At 46.4% G+C, this 18,447-nt stretch overlaps 1 protein-coding gene across 7 annotated transcripts; it reads right to left on the bottom strand.

Moving 5' to 3' along the window:
• Positions 1-41: 41 nt before the first annotated feature.
• On the bottom strand, positions 42-18,390 carry ERICH5 (glutamate rich 5). 7 transcript variants are annotated; one of them, XR_005857590.2, is made up of 7 exons: positions 18,135-18,390; positions 15,121-15,175; positions 12,671-12,772; positions 11,410-11,501; positions 7,160-7,573; positions 5,253-5,369; positions 42-3,490 (listed from the first exon to the last, which is right to left on the bottom strand). XR_005857590.2 is itself a non-coding variant. In XM_040695911.2 (5 exons), the coding sequence occupies exons 2-5, from the start codon at positions 12,873-12,875 to the stop codon at positions 3,468-3,470; spliced, it is 759 nt and encodes a 252-aa protein (XP_040551845.1). In that variant the 5' UTR covers positions 12,876-15,175; positions 18,135-18,390; the 3' UTR covers positions 42-3,467. The 7 variants fall into 7 exon arrangements, 2 of the variants coding, with proteins under 2 accessions (XP_040551845.1, XP_004940017.3); XR_005857588.2 differs by having other exon boundaries at positions 12,671-15,175; XR_006938544.1 differs by lacking the exon at positions 11,410-11,501.
• Between the last annotated feature and the right edge of the window lie 57 nt (positions 18,391-18,447).

The raw sequence follows: 18,447 nt of genomic DNA, 5'->3' as shown, positions 1-18,447 counted from the left end.
CAATAACATAGCAGTTCTTAACACAAACAATCAGCCTCCCATAGATGTTTAAAGCTTTATTTTTTTTAAAGCGGTTGTTCTATTTCTTGATTCTGTTTTTTATTTTAAAAAGCAGAGCAATATGATTATCCAACATGAAACACAAGTGTTGTGAGGACCTCCTTGGTCTTAGTTCAGCAAAGTATAAAATACTTAATAAATCCAGTTATAAATGGAATTAAGGTAAGCTGAGTTTTTGTTTGATTGCTAGACTGAGCTGCTAGCATGAAACAAAATGAGGTCTTCTAGTTCTGTGAAAGCAAAGCAGTTCCTAAATTTGCACGTTCTCCCAGGGTTTTCTTTTAGTAGCTTTTTTTCTCTCCTAATGATTATGTTCCCTACAGATTAAACAATGCAAAAATAAAGCTTGGTAGGCAATTTTAATAAAACTTTGTTCTCTGTTAAAACTTAACCTGCCCTAATCTTCTGCTACAGGCACCTTTCTCTCGATGCAGTATTCATCTGAAAGAAGTTATGCGTTGAGTAGAAGAGCCAACTTTTCCAAGCCAGATTGCTGAGTATCTTCTGGGATGCTAACACGAGCATGTTTGTCTGCATAGAGTCTGCGGGGTCCAAATTTACCTTCTTTAAGGCTATGGCTTTCAGTACTTGAAACAAAATGTCTACCTTTCCAGTTAGACTGGAGATTTATTCAATCAAGGGTCCTATTCCTCCTAAACAGGAGAGAGAATGACTGTTCACAAGGGTGGATAGTGATAGGACAAGGGGAATGGTCTTAAACTGAGACGGGTGGTTTAGGTTGGATATCAGGAGGAAGTTCTTGACAAAGAGGGTGGTGACGCACTGGAACAGGTTGCCCAAGGAGGTTGTGGATGCCCCATCCCTGGAGGCATTCAAGGCCAGGCTGGATGTGGCTCTGGGCAGCCTCGTCTGGTGGTTGGTGATCCTGCACATAGCAGAGGGGTTGAAACTCAATGATCACTGTGGTCCTTTTCAATCCAGGCCATTCTGTGATTCTCTTCAACACTTAGTATAGCATGGAATAGTAAGTGCTAGGTTGGAGGAAGTTTGAGACTTAAGACTGTCTAGCTTTTGATACACATTTACGAAAATACATTTTTATTTTGGTGATGTTTAAAATAAAATGCTAAGGTACCTCGTACTAGCTCTGCAGCTGTATCTTATAAACAGGTGTCAGAGCATATCCCCTTCTCAGCATTTAAGCTCAGAAAGCTGTGTGATCCACAGACCAATTTCTGCCCTTGGCAATTTCTGTGATGTCCTGAGGATTGCAGAAGCAAATAACTGCATACATTTTGGCCCTTTAGGCATGGTACACATTTTAGTAGCTTAAAGACCATAAATACCAGGCCTCAGCGGGATAGTGATTGTCTTATTTGTCAAGGGAGGGATGTTCAGCATAAGTCTAGCATCTGAGGTCTGATCTTGTAATTTATATAATTAACATTTCACATTTAGCACAGTGTCAAGTATATTTCACTTTTTGGGAAGGAAAAGATAACATAGCTTTCATATACTGTAATTACAAGATATGTAAAGACTGAAGATGACAGAGAAGGGCTGACCTGCTGAGTCACTGATGGGGTAACCCTCCTCTTGCTTCCAATTAGCATTGCTTCTAATGATTGAAAAAGTTGAATAAGGAGGTAAGAGTGTATATTGTAGGTAAGAGTGTATATTGGTGGCAGCAAGACTGATTCTGAGGTGAACAGGTTATCCTGACTCTCTTATATCTCCCTATTTTGTTTTCAAGTGCTGTCTCTGCAGGTGCTGTTAATGTTGCCTCCATCATGGAAATGCCATCAGTTCTGCTTTTAAATCTTTCAATACGGCCAGTCAAACTGCATCTCTGGATCTAACATGTAACTTTCAAGCAGTCAGCATAGCAGACTCCCTGTATTTGGGAACTGGATGGTGCCAGTTCAGGTGCTGGTAGTCAAACCAAATCCCCAGCATACAAGAGGGACCCAACCACTGGAACTGCTGGAGGTGGGGGACCCTGGAGTGTATGCCTGCAGAAAGGTGACCTTACAGGAAGCTGACAAGATAGCTGCAGTCTGAAAAGACTGCTGACAGGCAGAAAACCTTAAATACAGCAGTATGGCTAAGGAATATCAGCTAAAGTAGAAAAAGCTGATAGGCCAGGGATATCAATTAAAATATTTAATACAGACCAAGATCAGCTGGAGTCAGGTATGCATGTGCAGCACAAAATGTAGCTCAGAGGAGATTGATTATTTGCTGCTGACAATAAAATTTGTTGAAGTCCTTTTGTACAGTAAAGCTATAGCAACATTTGCCCTTGTGAGATGCTTGACCTTTCCTCCATGTTCTACTTCCTTATGCCAGAGGGTCTCCCGAACAGTCTCCAATAATAATACAAAGTCCCTTTGCATCACTCACCATCAGATCAAAGTTCTACTCTATCAGATCCTTAACACCAATTGTATTTGGAGCCTCTTTTCAACGTGAAATTTGTTGGAAGGTTTTGTCATTCAGCTTCAGCTCTGAAATGCTTCCTTAGCATTCTGGAACATAACGCCATTCCTGAATACGTGTTTCTCCTGGAGAAATGGGGGTATGGAACAGTGACCTCTCCTATGGGATCAGGCTTATAGAAGTCACTGGTTTGGTATCTATTTTAGAAGCCATGAGCATATGTTAGGAGCTACATCGCTAAAGATGCCCTATTAATCACCATGCGTGCTAACAACTGTGAATTTGTATTTTAAGTATGCCAGATCTTAGAAGACTAAAGCATTCTCCTCCTGGTTAAAAATGCCTTTTTTTCTCCTTTCAATAAATATGTTTAAAAATGGAGTTAGCAGAAGGCACCTACTTGGTTAACTGTGTATCTTTCACTGCCTGAAAAACTAACCTTTGCATTTAGTTACACCCAGCAAACAGGCAGTTTGGGTTCCAGTCCTCTGAGTGCAGCTCACTGCAGCAGCTCCATCACCTGGCTGTGCAGGCACTCAGAGGGACTGCCTGCATGTAGAGGAGTTCTCAGAAGCAGGACTTCCCTTTCTGACTTTCTGCTTGCGCTACCATTAAAATAAAACTAAAACCAGTCTACACTATATTCTTTATCCTATGTAATGCTGAAGGTTTCAGAGGTTTGAAGTTAGAACCTGGAAAGACTCCTAATGGAAAACTGGATGGTTATACATCTGTCGGAATCATCCCGCTGTGCTGGCGATGTACGGAAGGCACTCTGTGGCAGGGAGGTGCCAGGTCAGGGAGGTACCAGGTATTTCAAACACTTGAAGTCCTGGCAGCTCGACTTCAATAACATATATATTATATAAAACCTCTTTTGATGTTTCTTATTCTGGTTCGTGGCTCCGTCTATAAAAGCTCTATTTTTCCAATGCAGCAAAATTAAAAAGCTTCTATGTGGACAGAAGGGCTGGCCCAAGAAGAGGATGTTCATACAGACGTAGCTTCTAGTCTTTGTTACTCGTTGTCTCTGAAACACACGGAGAAAAATAACGTGACAATTAATTTAGGATAAAGCTTGATATTCAGTATATCCTACAGGAATTGAAGGTGCAAGTTCCCTGAAGCATCACAGCATGAAGGGGGCATCTGCTTTTCTCCACGATCTGTAAGGATGTTCTGTCTGGACGTGAAGCAGCCACAGGCTGAGCTTCCTCTCCCCCCACCCCATTCGGGTACAGCCGCCTTCTTCTAGGTTTTATCTGTGTGAAATCCAGAGAGCCATTCAACACCCTTAGAGCGCGTTCCCTTGTTCAGAGCTGAACCTCAACTACCTTTAAAGCACTGTTTATTTTGTGCTGCAATCAGCTGACATCCTTTCAGTCATATCCTCTCAGAGGCAAAGGCTTGGAATGCTTTGATCTCTCACAGCATACGAATGTTTCCATTCCCTTCAGCGATCTTGCTTCCCTGCCCAGAACCTTTAGTTCTTCAATATCCTTTCAAGATGGAAGAATTGCTTCCTTACATAACAGCATCCCAGATGTAAATGGTCACTGTCCCATTCTTAGTGCTGTTTGCTCTTCTTGCTCTCGGCTGTTGGCTGAGCAGTCTGCATGCTCCCATCCGAGCTGTGCTACAGAGATAGAAGTGGGGCTGCTCTTCCTGCATCCCTAGAAATACTGTTGATGAGACTACTGCTAAGACAAGCAAATACAGGAAGCGTCTCAGGAAAGCTGTAATCATCACATGATGAAGGATGATGGGTGTAGAGTGACTCGCTGGACTGCTGGAGGGCTCTATGCCTCAAGGGCCAGAGCATACACTTAGCAGTGCTAGGAGACCAAAGACTTACCCAGGTGTGAGAGGCTCATCGTGAAGCCATGAAAGGCAGTGGTTTAAGGCCCCCCTGCTGAAGCTGAACCCTAGGAGCGCTCAATAACCCAGAGACACTGGGAGCACAGTTACATGTGCCAGTCATTAGGAGAGAGGGCCCATGCTGTCCCCCCAGCCTTTTCTGCATCCTGGCAATGCCACTGGGCGATGACTGCTTCCTGGGGCACATAAACACCCACACAACTGCGGCCTTACATGGTGAACTCCCAGTGAGCGTAGGATCCTCAGTGAGCGCTGAGGGAGAAGAAATAACTTGCAGAAAGAATGTGGCACCAGAAAAGTGAATATAATTTCTAAGTCTGCTGGAGGGATAGTCCTAGTCCTGTCCCCTCACATGATCCCCTTAGCTGCTGTTATGATTCTCCAAAGGCAATTCATTTGCCCTGTCATTTCTGCTTCTCCCCACGTGACTGTGTTTGCTGTGCAACATGCCTCCATCCCAGTGCTACACTGCTGATTTCATCTGATAATGAAAACAAGTGGGATGCTCACCATAGAATGGAATCACACAGCAGTGTTAAGGCATTAACCCGTAAAAGCAAGCGTGGCAAATAGTAATGAGCGAGTCATGATTTTAACTTTGGTTTCTGTTTTCACAGACTACATGTTACAGTCTAACACTCTCCTCAAACATGGATAACTTATCACAGAATCACAGAATGCCTTGGGCTGGAATGTATTGTATCAAGATAGCCCATGACAAAAGCATAATCGTACTTAGCAGAAAGCAACAATATTGCTTAACGTGAATAAAAATATTTGACTGTTGTCATAAACTGCAAAAAGCAGCAGCTGTACCCAGGGACAGGGGTGACAAGATGTGCACCCTAGGGACAGCACAGCTTCTGTCTCCTGAACAATAACCCATGCAGTCCTTCCCTCCTCTGTCAACATACCTATCTCTGTCGCTGCTGCACCATCCACAGCTTCTCCTGTTTCCTCTTCTTTTGTTTCAGGCCCTCCACTTACTATCTGACTGAGCAGCTCAGTTTCCACCTGTTCTCCCGTCTCACCTGGGAACAGTAATGATGGAGATCAAATTAGGATCCTCTGTAGAAGTGCTGCGTGCCCCAGCTCCTTCCTGATTTTGCTTTGGCAGCCCTTCAGCACCCCTCACAGGGGCACTGCACAGAGGTACAGAGCTCATTGGGTCAGCAAAGAGCAACCAGGAGGCTCCCCATTGCTTTCTGTCATCCAGGCATATGCCCACAAAATCCTTTCCATGCTGTCACCAATTCCCCATGGCACTCTCTTGATTAAACATCATAAATACCAGCTCTGTTCAAACCACTTTTTTCCAGGTTTTGGATTTTATTTTAGGTACGTGCAGTTTTATTCGCAATGGGAAGGAAACAGTATTGCACCATCTGGGCTGCAGCAGGGAAGCTGCTACATAATTCATCTTTACTCACACAGCTACTAAAGAATAAGGGGAAACAAAACAAGTCCTAAGTATCTTACACACCAGAGCATAAAAATGGAAAGTCTCTTCATCACACACCTCATGGAAAGAAAATGCACACAAGTTAACACGCTGTCATTCCACATTATTTCTAGTTTGATCACATAAGAACAAAACTCCATTTCTCGCCCTGCAAGCAGCACGAGCTGCTCGGTGGCCAAAGCCCTGTGACTGAACTCCAGGCAAACATTCAGCTCCAGGTGTCTTTGTGTACAGGAGGTCCCACTGCATTGCTCAGCAGGTGCTGCTCTGCCTCCAGCGCTGCACGACGAAGCTTGGAAATGGCCATTAATGAAACTGGAGTTTTCAGCTGGGTGAGACTCCGTTTTATATAAGCAGGCAACCCATAATTTACTTCTTACATAAAATGAGACCTTATTCCAAATGATAGATCTCCATTTTATGTAGAAGAAAACCACAAAGCTCTTTTACAAAGAGACAGAGGGGAGGACAAGTCAACACTCATGCTCAGCAAAGCTCCAGGGTTAAGAAGCAGCACGTGCAATTGGGCTTCCCATAAATCAGTCCATCTACATTTTGCACTTCTTCAGGGTGGATGTGGAGTGAAGAAGTCTACAGATACCACATTTCTCTGCAGAGAAATACTTCTGGTGCGCTTCACCTGCTTATTCCCTGAAGAGCTGCTCCCTGAGGAAGTATCTAATTCCTCACTGGGCTGTTGTGTACCATTTAGGAGAAAGCTGATTTCTCCACTGAAGTGTTCACCTTCTACAGCCAGACATATGTTCTCAGGGCACCAACCCAAAGAGCACAGCCTGCAGCTTCTGACCTACGTCCCAAGCTGACAACCCCCAGAGATCTTTGGAGAGCCCAACCCATGGTCCTCCACCTCTGTCTCCATTATGATTGTTTGGTCACCAGGCCTTTAGGATGGGGTACGCCAGGGGTACATCTAAGAGCTGCTTCTTCCTCTACAGCTAGTCATCTACCCTCCAACTTCATGTGAATAGGGACAGTTGCTTTATTATTAATACAGGTAACTAAGTAATAGAACTTTTGGTCTCAGCAGATAAGAAGCATTGTGTCTAAGATAAGCAGAAACACAGCCATTAAATGAGGGGTATGGTGGGGCTTCTCACCAAGAACACAAAGGGCATGAAATGAAATAGCAGAGCTAACGACTGATTTATTACAGCTTGCATTTGTGAGCCTGAGGCTTCCCCATCCACATCCTTATGTGCTCTGCATTGGACAGACCCCGTGGCCAAAATTCTGGCTCCGGAAGCTCAGTAGTGGCTCTCACTAAACTCAAAAGGGCCCCCTGACAAGTCTCTGGAGACAGAATCTGGTCTCCTGAATTGACAAAAGCACAAATGTTACCCTCAACGAAGTGGTCCTCTTCAGCAATATGCACCTTCTTGATGATTTCCACCACAAAGCTGTCACTGCCTTCCTCCAACCCACTGTCCTCTGTTGGTCCTGGTGGCCCACCATTGTCTCTCAGTGCCGGTGGTGAAGTCTTGGTGCTTTCCTCTTGCCACACAGATGGCAGCTCTGGGCTCTGCTCCGGTGCTACACATGGTGGCTCAGTACCCTCCGGCTCCTCTCTCTCAGGGACCGAGTCAATCTTTGGCTCCAAGGCCGAAGTCAGCTCTGTGGCCTCTTCCCCTGGCAGGTGCTCACCTGATTTCAGCTCCTCAGAGGCCAGGCTCACACCCTCCACTGTGTTCAGCTGTGTTTGGTCAGCTATGGTTTCGTAATCATCAGCAATCGGGGAGCTCTCCCCTGATGATGCTATCAGTCATGGCAAAGGAAAGAAAGAGAATTACAGATAATTCAGTGGGCACTTCAGTTAGGTGAGAAATGGGCCCAGCTGGGCCTGTACCACGCAAGCACTGCCTGTCAGAGCTCACACCTGGCCACCAACAGTACTCACACACCACAGCTGCTGCTCTCACACATACCCAGAGAGGCTGTGGACTCTGCTTCTCTGGAGATGCCCAAAACCTACCAGGATGCCTACCTGTAGCGGGGGGTTGGACTAGATGAGCTCCACAGGTCCTTTCTAACCCCTATAACTCAGTGATTCTGTGACGTACAATACAATTTTACACGAAAAGAGTTGACATTTCACCTTAAGGATCTGAAGTGTGCAGCAGTTTTGCCAGAAGATGGGATGCTGTTCCAGGAAGCAACTTTTCCTGCCCCAAAGCAAGCACGAGGTCAACATGCTGAGTGATCACTCCCCCAGATGGGCTACACAGCAAACTCTGGAAATACTCTTCTCAGCCCAGTGTGAGACCATGGCTATTTCTTAAAACAAACATCAGTGTTTTTTTTTTTTTTTAATTTCTTTTTTTGTTCTGTTATTAAATACTAAACTACCATTGAATAATACAATCATAGAATGGCCTGGGTTGAAAAGGACCACAGTGATCATCTGGTTTCAACCCCCCTGCTATGTGCAGGGTCGCCAACCACCAGACCAGGCTGCCCAGAGCCACATCCAGCCTGGCCTTGAATGCCTCCAGGGATGGGGCATCCACAGCCTCCTTGGGCAACCTGTTCCAGTGTGTCACCACCCTCTGTGTCAAAAACTTCTTTCTAATATCTAACCTAAACCTCCCCTGTCTCAGTTTAAAAACATTCCCCCTTGTCCTATCACTATCCACCCTCATAAACAGCCGTTCCTTCTCCTGTTTATGTGCTCCCTTCAAGTACTGGAAGACCACAATGAGGTCTCCCCGGAGCCTTCTCTTCTCCAAGCTAAAAAGCTAAAAAGTCATTGACATGACTTTGTCCAGCAAAGCATCCAGTGCCAGGAATACTCACCTAAATAAAACTTCCTCTTCTTTCACATCTCATCAACTTACTCGAAGCAACAGGCCTTCTTGGCAGGCAAAACTTATGCAGAAAGAAATGACAAAATTGCCCTGACAGGTATTCAGTGATAAATGTTAAAGACTCAGGATGAGCTCTACCTACCTATCAGGTCGGTTTAATCACATTTTAATTAAATTCAGTTTGATGAGAGCTTGAGCTTAACCTCCTCAGAAGGAATGTCAGGATCGAAAGATTGGGAGGTCATGCACAAAATATGTTATGTAATAATTACGAGATCTGAATGAATTGCATTTTCTGGGAAAATTATTACTATAGTGTCAAAGCTCGTGAGCAGAACTGCATGGCAATTTGTACACACACAGATCGGCAGTGAAAATAAATGTAACACATCTCGCTCTCGAACAGGCTGCTGGAATACTGATGCTTTTCAGATAAACTCACAGCTCCTTTGAGGCATCCAAGCAAAGCAGCTCCCCAGGAAGCATCACTGAGTCAGTGTGTGCAGGCACAGGGAAGGGCAGCTGAACCAGGAGGGGGCCAGGACCAGGAGATACGAGGCGTCAAGAGATACAGAAAGCAACTTGGACTACAGGACACATAAAATCTTGTTTGTCCTGGGAACTGTAAAACCACCCGAGAGGAGGCTAAGCCCCCACCAAAAAAACATGGTAAGGGGCCAGGCCTCATACTGAGCAGTGGCCAGCAGACATCTCAGGCGCTTTGCTTTCTCAGCTGCCTCCTGAGCCCAGTGGAGGACCAGAGGAGGCCATAGGGATGCCCAGGGGAGGCCCTCTTCAGCCCACTCAGCTCCTGTGATGATAGTCAGAGGGGAGCAGGCGCCAAGCTGCTTTGTGGTCCTAGTCCTCCTCACGGGCACTGCAATTAATCTGGGTGCCAGCTGGATGTCAGCAAGGCTTAGAGCCACATGGTGAAACCGCAGGTCTTCAATGCATCAGTTATTAAGGCATTGCCACGAGCTGTATTATGGCTTGCTTATAATACTGCATTGAGATTATGCATGTTATGGCATGAGCAGGCAATAGCTAAATCCGTTAACTTCTCTGCGTGATTTTTTCCACCTAGCGATGCTTGAAAAACAAAGTGTGACAATTCTAAGAATTCGAGGCTGTGATTTAAAGAAGGCAGCACACAGGGTTGCAACACCCCTCAAAGGCTTGAGAAGCACCACACACGCAGTGAAAGGCCCCTTACACAAAGATCTGCAGCTGTACAGAGGTGCGGTTACAGCACATCAGCTGTACGAGGCAGCCCACATTGCACCCATGTAGCAACAGGACAGGGGGAAATGGTTTTAAACTGGAAGAGGACAGATTTAGACTAGATATTAGGAAGAAATTCTTTACTGTGAGGGTGGTGAGACACTGGAACAGGTTGCCCAGCGAGGCTGTGGATGCCCCCTCCCTGGAAGCACTCAAAGCCAGGCTGGATGGGGCTGTGAGCAACCTGGTCCAGAGGGAGCTGTCCCTGCCTATAGCAGGGGGCTGGAACTAGGTGATCTTAAAGGTCCCTTCCAACCCAAACTGTTCTATGACTCTATATTCCAAGGGGATCTGTGACTGCATGTGTGCCCATCCACCGTACAAATTTCAGCAGCTTCTAGGGTTGAGTAATACTTCATGAAAGTTACACACCTCCAAGAAGTCCCAATGCAGCCACAAAGCACAGAGTGTGCTAACAGAACAGGCTTGATATTTTCATGCATTACTTTTTATCCCTTTAGACACTTCTCATGCCTTCACCTCGCTTAGCAGCAGGTGAGTGGGGAGCACCGAAAGCCTATGGGCAGAAATAGATGAGCCACAAAAGCAAGCACATTATACAGAGCTTTGAATTGGTGCTACGAGTAACAGCAACACAACTCCCAGAAATTAGCACTGGGATTCTCCTGCAGCTCCTATGAACACCAGGCCTCTAATTAGATCAACTGGATTATAAAATCCTCTCATGCAACGAGACATTTGCACTGCTGGGAAGCCTTCAACCGTTTCTCTGCTCCCAACTGAGATGCAAAGAATTCTCTAATATGGAAGAAACAAACCCTCCTGGTAATCTGTTCAATACCTTCATCCTCAAGAATGAATACCACGCGGCAGCCGGCATTCCTACGATGCCTGATTGTTTTCTTTAGTTTATCCTCTATAATTTCTGATTTGGCCATCATTTATAACATCCATTTTCCCTGCTGCAGACAATTCCAGCACATCGTGCACTGAATTCAAGCAGACCACAGCTACAACGCTGTGACTTTTGTCTTCTTTTTCCCTTTCAAAAGAGCATTGAGGTTTTGCGAGCTGCACATCCGTAGAAGGAAGGGAAAGATATTTTTTCTGCTAATAGCACACTTAGAGACATAGAATCATAGAATCGCTAAGGTTGGAAAAGACCCACAGGATCATCCAGTCCAACCATCCGCCCTTCACCAATGGTTCTCGCTAAACCACGTCCCTCAGCACAACATCCAAAAGCTCTTTGAACACCACCAGGCTCGGTGACTCCACCACCTCTCTGGGCAGCCCATTCCAGTGCCTGACCACCCTTTCAGAGAAGTAGTAATCTCTTTCAAGTTCTCCTCTCCTATTCAACTCAGTTAGAAAGCAACACATCGGGCTGGTAAGGGCCCAACTGGCAGGTGAACACAATGCAGGTAGGACATGAGGAGCATTCTGCCCATCCCTGCAGTGGGGCTGCTCCCTGTGCTGGCCTCACAGCAGCCCATTCAGCGCTCCCCCCACACAACCCACAGCACCTCAGCAATCGCAACAAACCTCAGCACTCCAGGACAAGAAATCAAGAATCAATTGCAGGTGGAAAACTTGAGTGCTGCAGCCAGAATACGACAGCAGGGAGGTGTTTAGAACTGAAGGAGAGAGGAAAGAAATGCAGTAAGTTGAAAAGCAAGCAGGTTTTCCCATTGCTTTGGGATGCAGGTTTTGGAGAGCTCAAGATTGTAACCTGCAAGTTCCTGTAATAACAGTTCCCAAACTTTGTTGGGGAAAGAATAAAAGGCGAAACATTGCATTTGCAAGATATTACGGAATTTTTGCAAGGTGTTAGGGAAAACCTGAGAGGCTGTTTGCTCCCGGCGGCGTACACCCCTAGGAGCCGAGAGCCCCTCGGGTTTTCCCCAGCTCCTATGGGACACGGAGCGCACCCGGCGCGACCGCCCGCCCAACCCCCGGCCCCGCTCACCCCTCGTCGGCGCCCCGCTGTTGCTGGGGGGCTCCTGGGGGCGGCTGCGGGCGCTGCTGGAGCAGCCCATGGCTCTGCAGCTCCGAGGGGAAGGCAGCGGGCGGGGCCGGGGGCGGGGGGGCGAGGAGGGGCTGGGTTCCCGCTGTGCGATCTCTCGAGGGAGCGCCGAGAGGTTTTTCAGCACGCGGGTGTCCGCTGTTTAGTTCTTCTGAAGGTCCCCAAGGAGGAGACCCCACAGCCTATGGGCAACCTGTGCCAGTGCTCCGGCACGCACAGCACAGCAGTGCTGCCTGGTGCTCAGAGGGAGCCCCTGTGCCCACGGCCTCTTTGCTCAAGTCCTTGGGGTGGTTGATCCAGTGATTCGTAGAATCATAGAATCATTAAAGTCAGAAAAGATCCAAAGATCATCTAATCCAACCTCCAACCCATTCCCACCATGCCCACTCACCACGTCCCTCAGTGCCACATCCACATGGTTTTTCAACACCTCCAGGGACAGCAACTCCACCATCTCCCTGGGCAGCCTATGCCAATATCGTACCATTTTTCTGAGAAGACATTTTTCCTAATATCCAAGCTGAATCACCACTGGTGCAACTTAAAGCCGCTGCCTCTAGTCACATCACCGTTACCTGGGAGAAGAGGCCAACCCCCACCTCACCACAGCCTCCTTTCGAGCAGTTGTAGAAGGCAAGAAGGTCTCTCCTGAGCCTCCTCTTCTCCAGACTGAACAATCCCAGCTCTTCTTCTCTCCATTCTTCAACCAAAGGTAAGTGGTGTAGAACACACCTGCCATCCATCTTACTGAAACAGTGAAGAAGTGAATTCCATATTTACCTGAGCCAGAGACAGAGGACACGTGTGGGCATGCATCAGCAGCTGAGAGCGCTTGCTGAGAAGGACAGGGCTGATTCCACACTTGGTGTTCCCTGAACAGACCTTGGGTAGAGCACAGAAATAGTGCTGGGCTTAGGAATGGCTTGGACCATTTGGCAGCAGCTCCTGCAATCACTAAAGGGCAACGCGGTGCTCTTTCTTCCATTCTCCCAAGTAATGGAGAAGTTCCATTGTTTCAGCAGGAAGATGGGACATAAGGGCTGCAGCTCAGCAACTGGCTCCTCTGGGATGGGGTAAATGTGGTGAATCAGCTCTGGGACACACGGAGGCAGGAGCTCCAGTGACACAGCACTTGAGGGGATCCGTGCCACCACCACTTACTGCCTCAGGCCTGGACAATGTGTGCCCTCTGCAGATCAGCCGACACAAACACATCTCGCTGCTCCGCTCCATAGTTTTGCTGGATAAGGCCCTGAGCAACCTGATCCAGCTGTGGACGTCCCTGTTCTTTTCAGGGCAGTTGGACCAGATGGCCTTCAGAAGTCCCTTCCAACTCCCAGGATTCTGTGATTCTATGATGACAGATGATGTGCTCATTTTTTACTGGCATTACTCAAGACTTTACTGTGCAAACAAGAAGTGGTGCACACCCCCAAGCAAGCCCCACGGAGGCAAGATAGGGCTGGGGCTGGTGCCAGATAGGCTGTCTGTTGGTCTAAGTGGCAGGGATGTGCACCTGCTAGTGAAGTTGAAAGGTAGAGAGCTTTGGAAGCAGGAGTCTCAAGAATGGAAAGAGAGACAGAAGTATGGAATAGAAAAGGATACGAGGTTCTTGGGTGTGGTGGGTGGCTGGAGAAGTTGGGGGCAGAAAGGAGAGACGGCATTGGAGCATGGGTTAGCGCAGCAGCACCAACAAGCTATGCTTGTGCTTGTGCCAAGCCCCAAGTGACCCAGCAGCTGCAGCACTGTGTTGGCAGATGGAAGTCCGTCACAGCCTTCCCACAGCCAGGGCAACTCCCCACAGCATTCCTGCCACCTCCAACTTGAGCCGCCCTGCTGTGTCCCTAAATGAAGGCAGTACCCAAGTAACTAAAAAGATTCCTACTGAAACTGTAAATCGATGTCTGCCTTCTGAGCACTGAAGAAACACACTCACATCCTGGGACTTAGTAAACCACAACAGACTTTTCAAAACGGTATATTAATAATGAGATTTCTGTTTTAAACTGCCTTCTTTTCTCAACTCTTTGGCTATTCTTTCCCAGAAGAGCAGTACTGAGCAGGCAGTAAGATATTCTAGACAGTTACTGTGGCAGACAATTCAAGCCAGACTTTCCATGGATGCAGATTTGTGTAGCTTCACTTGCATCTGCTCTGCGGTGGTCACTTATGAGCTGCAGAAAACTGCCTCCTGAAACACAACTCTTTATTTTGCCTGAGAGGGCAATGGCTGAGAATCCAAAGATCTTCTTATCAGACTACCTTCTGTTTTTAGAAATCCGCGTATTTGGATTTCTGCACAATTCTGCCCTTAGAAAATGTAAATATTTTGTTTTAGTGGCACCCTCTTAAAGATTACTATATGTGTATGTATATACGTATGCATGTGTTTGATTATATCTGCATATATACAAGTGTATACACACTCCTTAACATCCGTTCACAGACCAAAAGCATATCTGAGGTGTGTAGCTATCCAGATATTCACAGCACTATTTAACCTCAAGATTTTCCCTGTAGTCTAATGAGGTAACCTTCTTTCCTTGCTCAGCCCATTGTCCTCTACAGCTCCCCTCCTTCCTCCTTTCCATTCTCATGGTAAAGTCATTGGAAGGATGGCCGAGCAGAGATTTGAATACTGATTCCACAGACCTGTACATTACTTGGGTTCCAAATTCCCAGCGGTTCGAAACAATGATCTGTATTTATTTGCCTGACAATGAAGGGGATAATTCAGTGCATGACCCTGTGAAAATTGGATGAACATGTTTGAATTTGCTATAATATGTGATTATGATCAGACAACGTAGTCTGTCACTTTTAATAGCCCCGATGAGTGCAAAAGAACACAGGTGTTCACACAAACTTGTTATATAATTGTGCAGAGGTTTTGATAGGGCTAAAAATGTAGGAGAGAATAGAACTATATTTCTAGACTATATCTTTGCATATTTTGCATTATTATTCAGTTGATGACACACTGTCTACAGGAGCATACATAATTACTGCCCTGACCTTCACTTCACTGTCATAGGATTACATGTAATGTTTAGAAAAACAGGGCAACTACTCTACTAGAAAGTTGGTGGTATGGTTATCATTGCATTCGGGGGCCAGTGTCTCATGTTTTACAATATGGGGAACAAGTTGCTTTGGGATTTCTCTGCACAAACGCATGTGCCTGTGCTGCACAGACAGGTCCACCTCCGCACAGTGTATCCAGTACTTACTGACTGCAGCTCAACTGTTGCAAGAGACCACATCCATGACCTTAGGCAGCTCCATCTGTGAAGGAAAACCTGTTAATTTGTCTGTTTCCTCAAGGATGTGTACAGTCTGCTACCATTGCTTGCACTGCACTGTTATGATACGCCAGCGTCAGGGCATATGACCTCAGGAGATCCCTGCCTCGCCCTTTTGCCTCCCCCCTCCCCAGGTGCCCCTCCCACCCACAGCAGGACATCCCATCACTGGTGTCAGCACCACTGTGGGACAGCATTATGAAATGATTACTGGTTTCAGTCAAAAACAACGCCGAAAAAAAAGAAAGAAAGCTCAGGGTGGGAACTGCTTTTGCTGCCATCTCTACTGAAATTGATGTATCATGAAGTTATGGCTCCAGGTAAAACACAGCAATGACTCATGACTCAGTAAGTCCAGAATCAAAGAAAATGACAGGTTGCCCAAGGAGGCTGTGGACGCCCCATCTCTGAAGGCATTCAAGGCCAGACTGGATGTGGCTGTGGGCAGCCTGGTCTGGTGGTTGGCAACCGTGCCTGTGGCAGAGGGTTTGAAATTAGATGATCATTGTGGTCCTTTTCAACTCAGGCTGTTCTATGATTCTATGAAAATGAGGTTTCGTTATGATCATGCACAGTTTTCTTCTTTTAGATCACTTAGAATTCCGTTTGTTGCATTATCCTCCAGGTCTCAAATGATAAAGGCACTCTCCAATTTTTTAGATAGGTCAATGCTCCATCGGTGACTGTCCTCCTCCATCTCTCACTCTGCTCATTTATGTCTCCAAATACCTTCACTTGGTGTTTTCTTACACAGTCCGATTATATGTGAAGAGGAAGTTGGTGAGACACCTTGAGGACCATTGCCATCAGAGTACTGTAAATGCCCATCTGCTCAAGCTGCTGACATTCAGCAAAAGAGTGACCATATAATAAAGAACTCTCAAGATGGCAAAGCCTTTCCTTACTTTTCATGTTGCCTTCATCTGACTTGAAACAGCCCGCTGGAATTATAAAGGACATTCTATGGACCACAGACTCTCAGGATATGCCTTTGCAACTACACAAGGGAGATTTGGGGTGTGAGGGACAATTGGAAGCACCTGTTCCTGCACGTGTTTCCCCACACATACAGATTTCTTCAAAGACCCTTCCAACTCAAACCATTCTATGATTCTACATTTAGGGCCACAACTTGGGTCCCAATGACTGAAGTCTCTGATGGAAAGTTCTTTCAGAAAGGAATTTTTGTTTGTTTGTTTGTTTGCTTTCTTTAAAAATGTGACACTGTTAAGAACTACTTTTACAAGCTCTTAAGTATTACATTTTCTCCTAATTTGATCTGAGGTTGCAAAGGGCACATTTGCAGACAGCTCCCTCTCCAGGAGATGTGGGACTTCGAAATTTAGATCACAGAATCATAGAATCATAGAAGGGCCCGGGTTGAAAAGGACCACAATGATCATCCAGTTCCAACCCCCCTGCTATGTGCAGGGTCGCCAACCACCAGACCAGGCTGCAGAGCCACATCCAGCCTGGCCTTGAATGCCTCCAGGGATGGGGCATCCACAACCTCCTTGGGCAACCTGTTCCAGTGCGTCACCACCCTCTGTGTGAAAAGCTTCCTCCTAATATCTAACCTAAACCTCCCCTGTCTCAGCTTAAGACCATTCCCCCTTGTCCTATCACTATCCACCCTCCCCTTCCTGTTTAGATGCTCCCTTCAAGTACTGGAAGACCACAATGAGGTCTCCCCGGAGCCTTCTCTTCTTCAAGCTAAACAAGCCCAGTTCCCTCAACCTTTCCTCACAGGAGAGGTGCTCCAGCCCTCTGATCATCTTTGTGGCTCTCCTCTGGACCCACTCCAAGCACTCCACATCCTTCCTGTACTGGGGACCCCAACATAACACAGGCGATAGCAAGATAACATAAGCCATGGATGCCCAACCTTTTGGCTCACCTGAGCAAGTCAGTAATTCTTTGGCAATTTTCTCTTTGCTAACCCTTTCACAACTCTAAAGCCAGGTTTAGATGAGAACGTTTTGAAATTATTTTTAAGTATGAAATATACGTTTCAGATTGTATCATATTTAACTTTTTATTTTCACACAAGAAGAAAATGTGGCTGCTAAATACACAATTGAGTGAATTTACAAATTCTGAAAAAAAGTAAATGTAGGTTATAGTGTGGGTCCTCTGGAAACCTGCCTTTAGCGTGGTTGGATTAGCAAACTGACTCGTTTGTTTGGGTGAATATTACTTGTATATCGCCCCCATGGGGTTCAACTGGGCACATGTGCCACTGAGAAAGCTGTTCTAGAAATATTTGGTGAGGTGTGTAGGTATGTACCAGAAAAAAATCAGTGCAGAGGTAGCTATGCCAGTAGAAAGGCATCTCAATGTATTACTACAAATGATTTCAATTTGTAAATCAAAATAAGCTACATTATCACTGACTCAATGCAGCATGTTTTCACTTTGCTTTTTAGTTAGTTACTACTTAACGCATGCTGGCAAAAGCATCAAACTTCCTAGGCTCAACAAACACAACATTCTCCCATGCTTATGCAAACTCAGGTAAATGTCGAACAGATTTCATACTAGTTTTGTCATTTCATCCATCATAACACATATATGTTGGGGTTCATATCATCGAATCATAGAATGGCTTGGGTTAGAAGGGACCTTGAAGATCATCCAGTCCCAACCCATGGGCAGGGCTGCCCCCCCACCACCTCAGGCTGCCCAGGGCCCCATCCAGCCTGGCCTTGAATGCCTCCAGGGATGGGGCACCCACAGCTCTCTGGGCTGCCCGTGCCAGGGCCTCACCACAATGTTGCATAAGATTCAGTATATCCTATGTGTGTGAAGTGTCAGCAGAATCATAGAATGACAGAATCCTTAGAGTTGGAAGGGACCTCTGAAGGCCGCCTAGTCCAACAGCCCTGCAATGCACAGGGCATACACAATTAGATCAGGTTGCACAGGGCCTTATCCAGCCTCACCTTTAAAGTCTCCATGGATGGGGCATCAACCACATCACTGGACAACCTATTCCAGTACCTCACCACCCTCACTGTAAAATATTTTTTTCTTATATCTTCCTGGATTGGTGCTTAAAGTCTTCCGTCAGGCTACGAAGAGACAAAATCGCCCTGCGAAACACAGGGGATTGCAGGAGGGGAAAACAGGCAGAGATAACGCCCTTCCTATTGAGCCGCCGCACCACTGACAGCCGCGCACTCACAATCCCGCCCCATTAATGGCGGCCGTGCGTAGCAGCAGGAAGGTGTGGGGAAGCTCTCGCGAGAGGCGGTG

This window comes from Gallus gallus, chromosome 2 (genome assembly GCF_016699485.2).
Source record: "Gallus gallus isolate bGalGal1 chromosome 2, bGalGal1.mat.broiler.GRCg7b, whole genome shotgun sequence".
Taxonomy (NCBI): domain Eukaryota; kingdom Metazoa; phylum Chordata; class Aves; order Galliformes; family Phasianidae; genus Gallus; species Gallus gallus.
The sequence above is the reverse complement of the archived record's forward strand: the minus strand, read 5'-3'. Positions and strand labels throughout refer to the sequence as shown.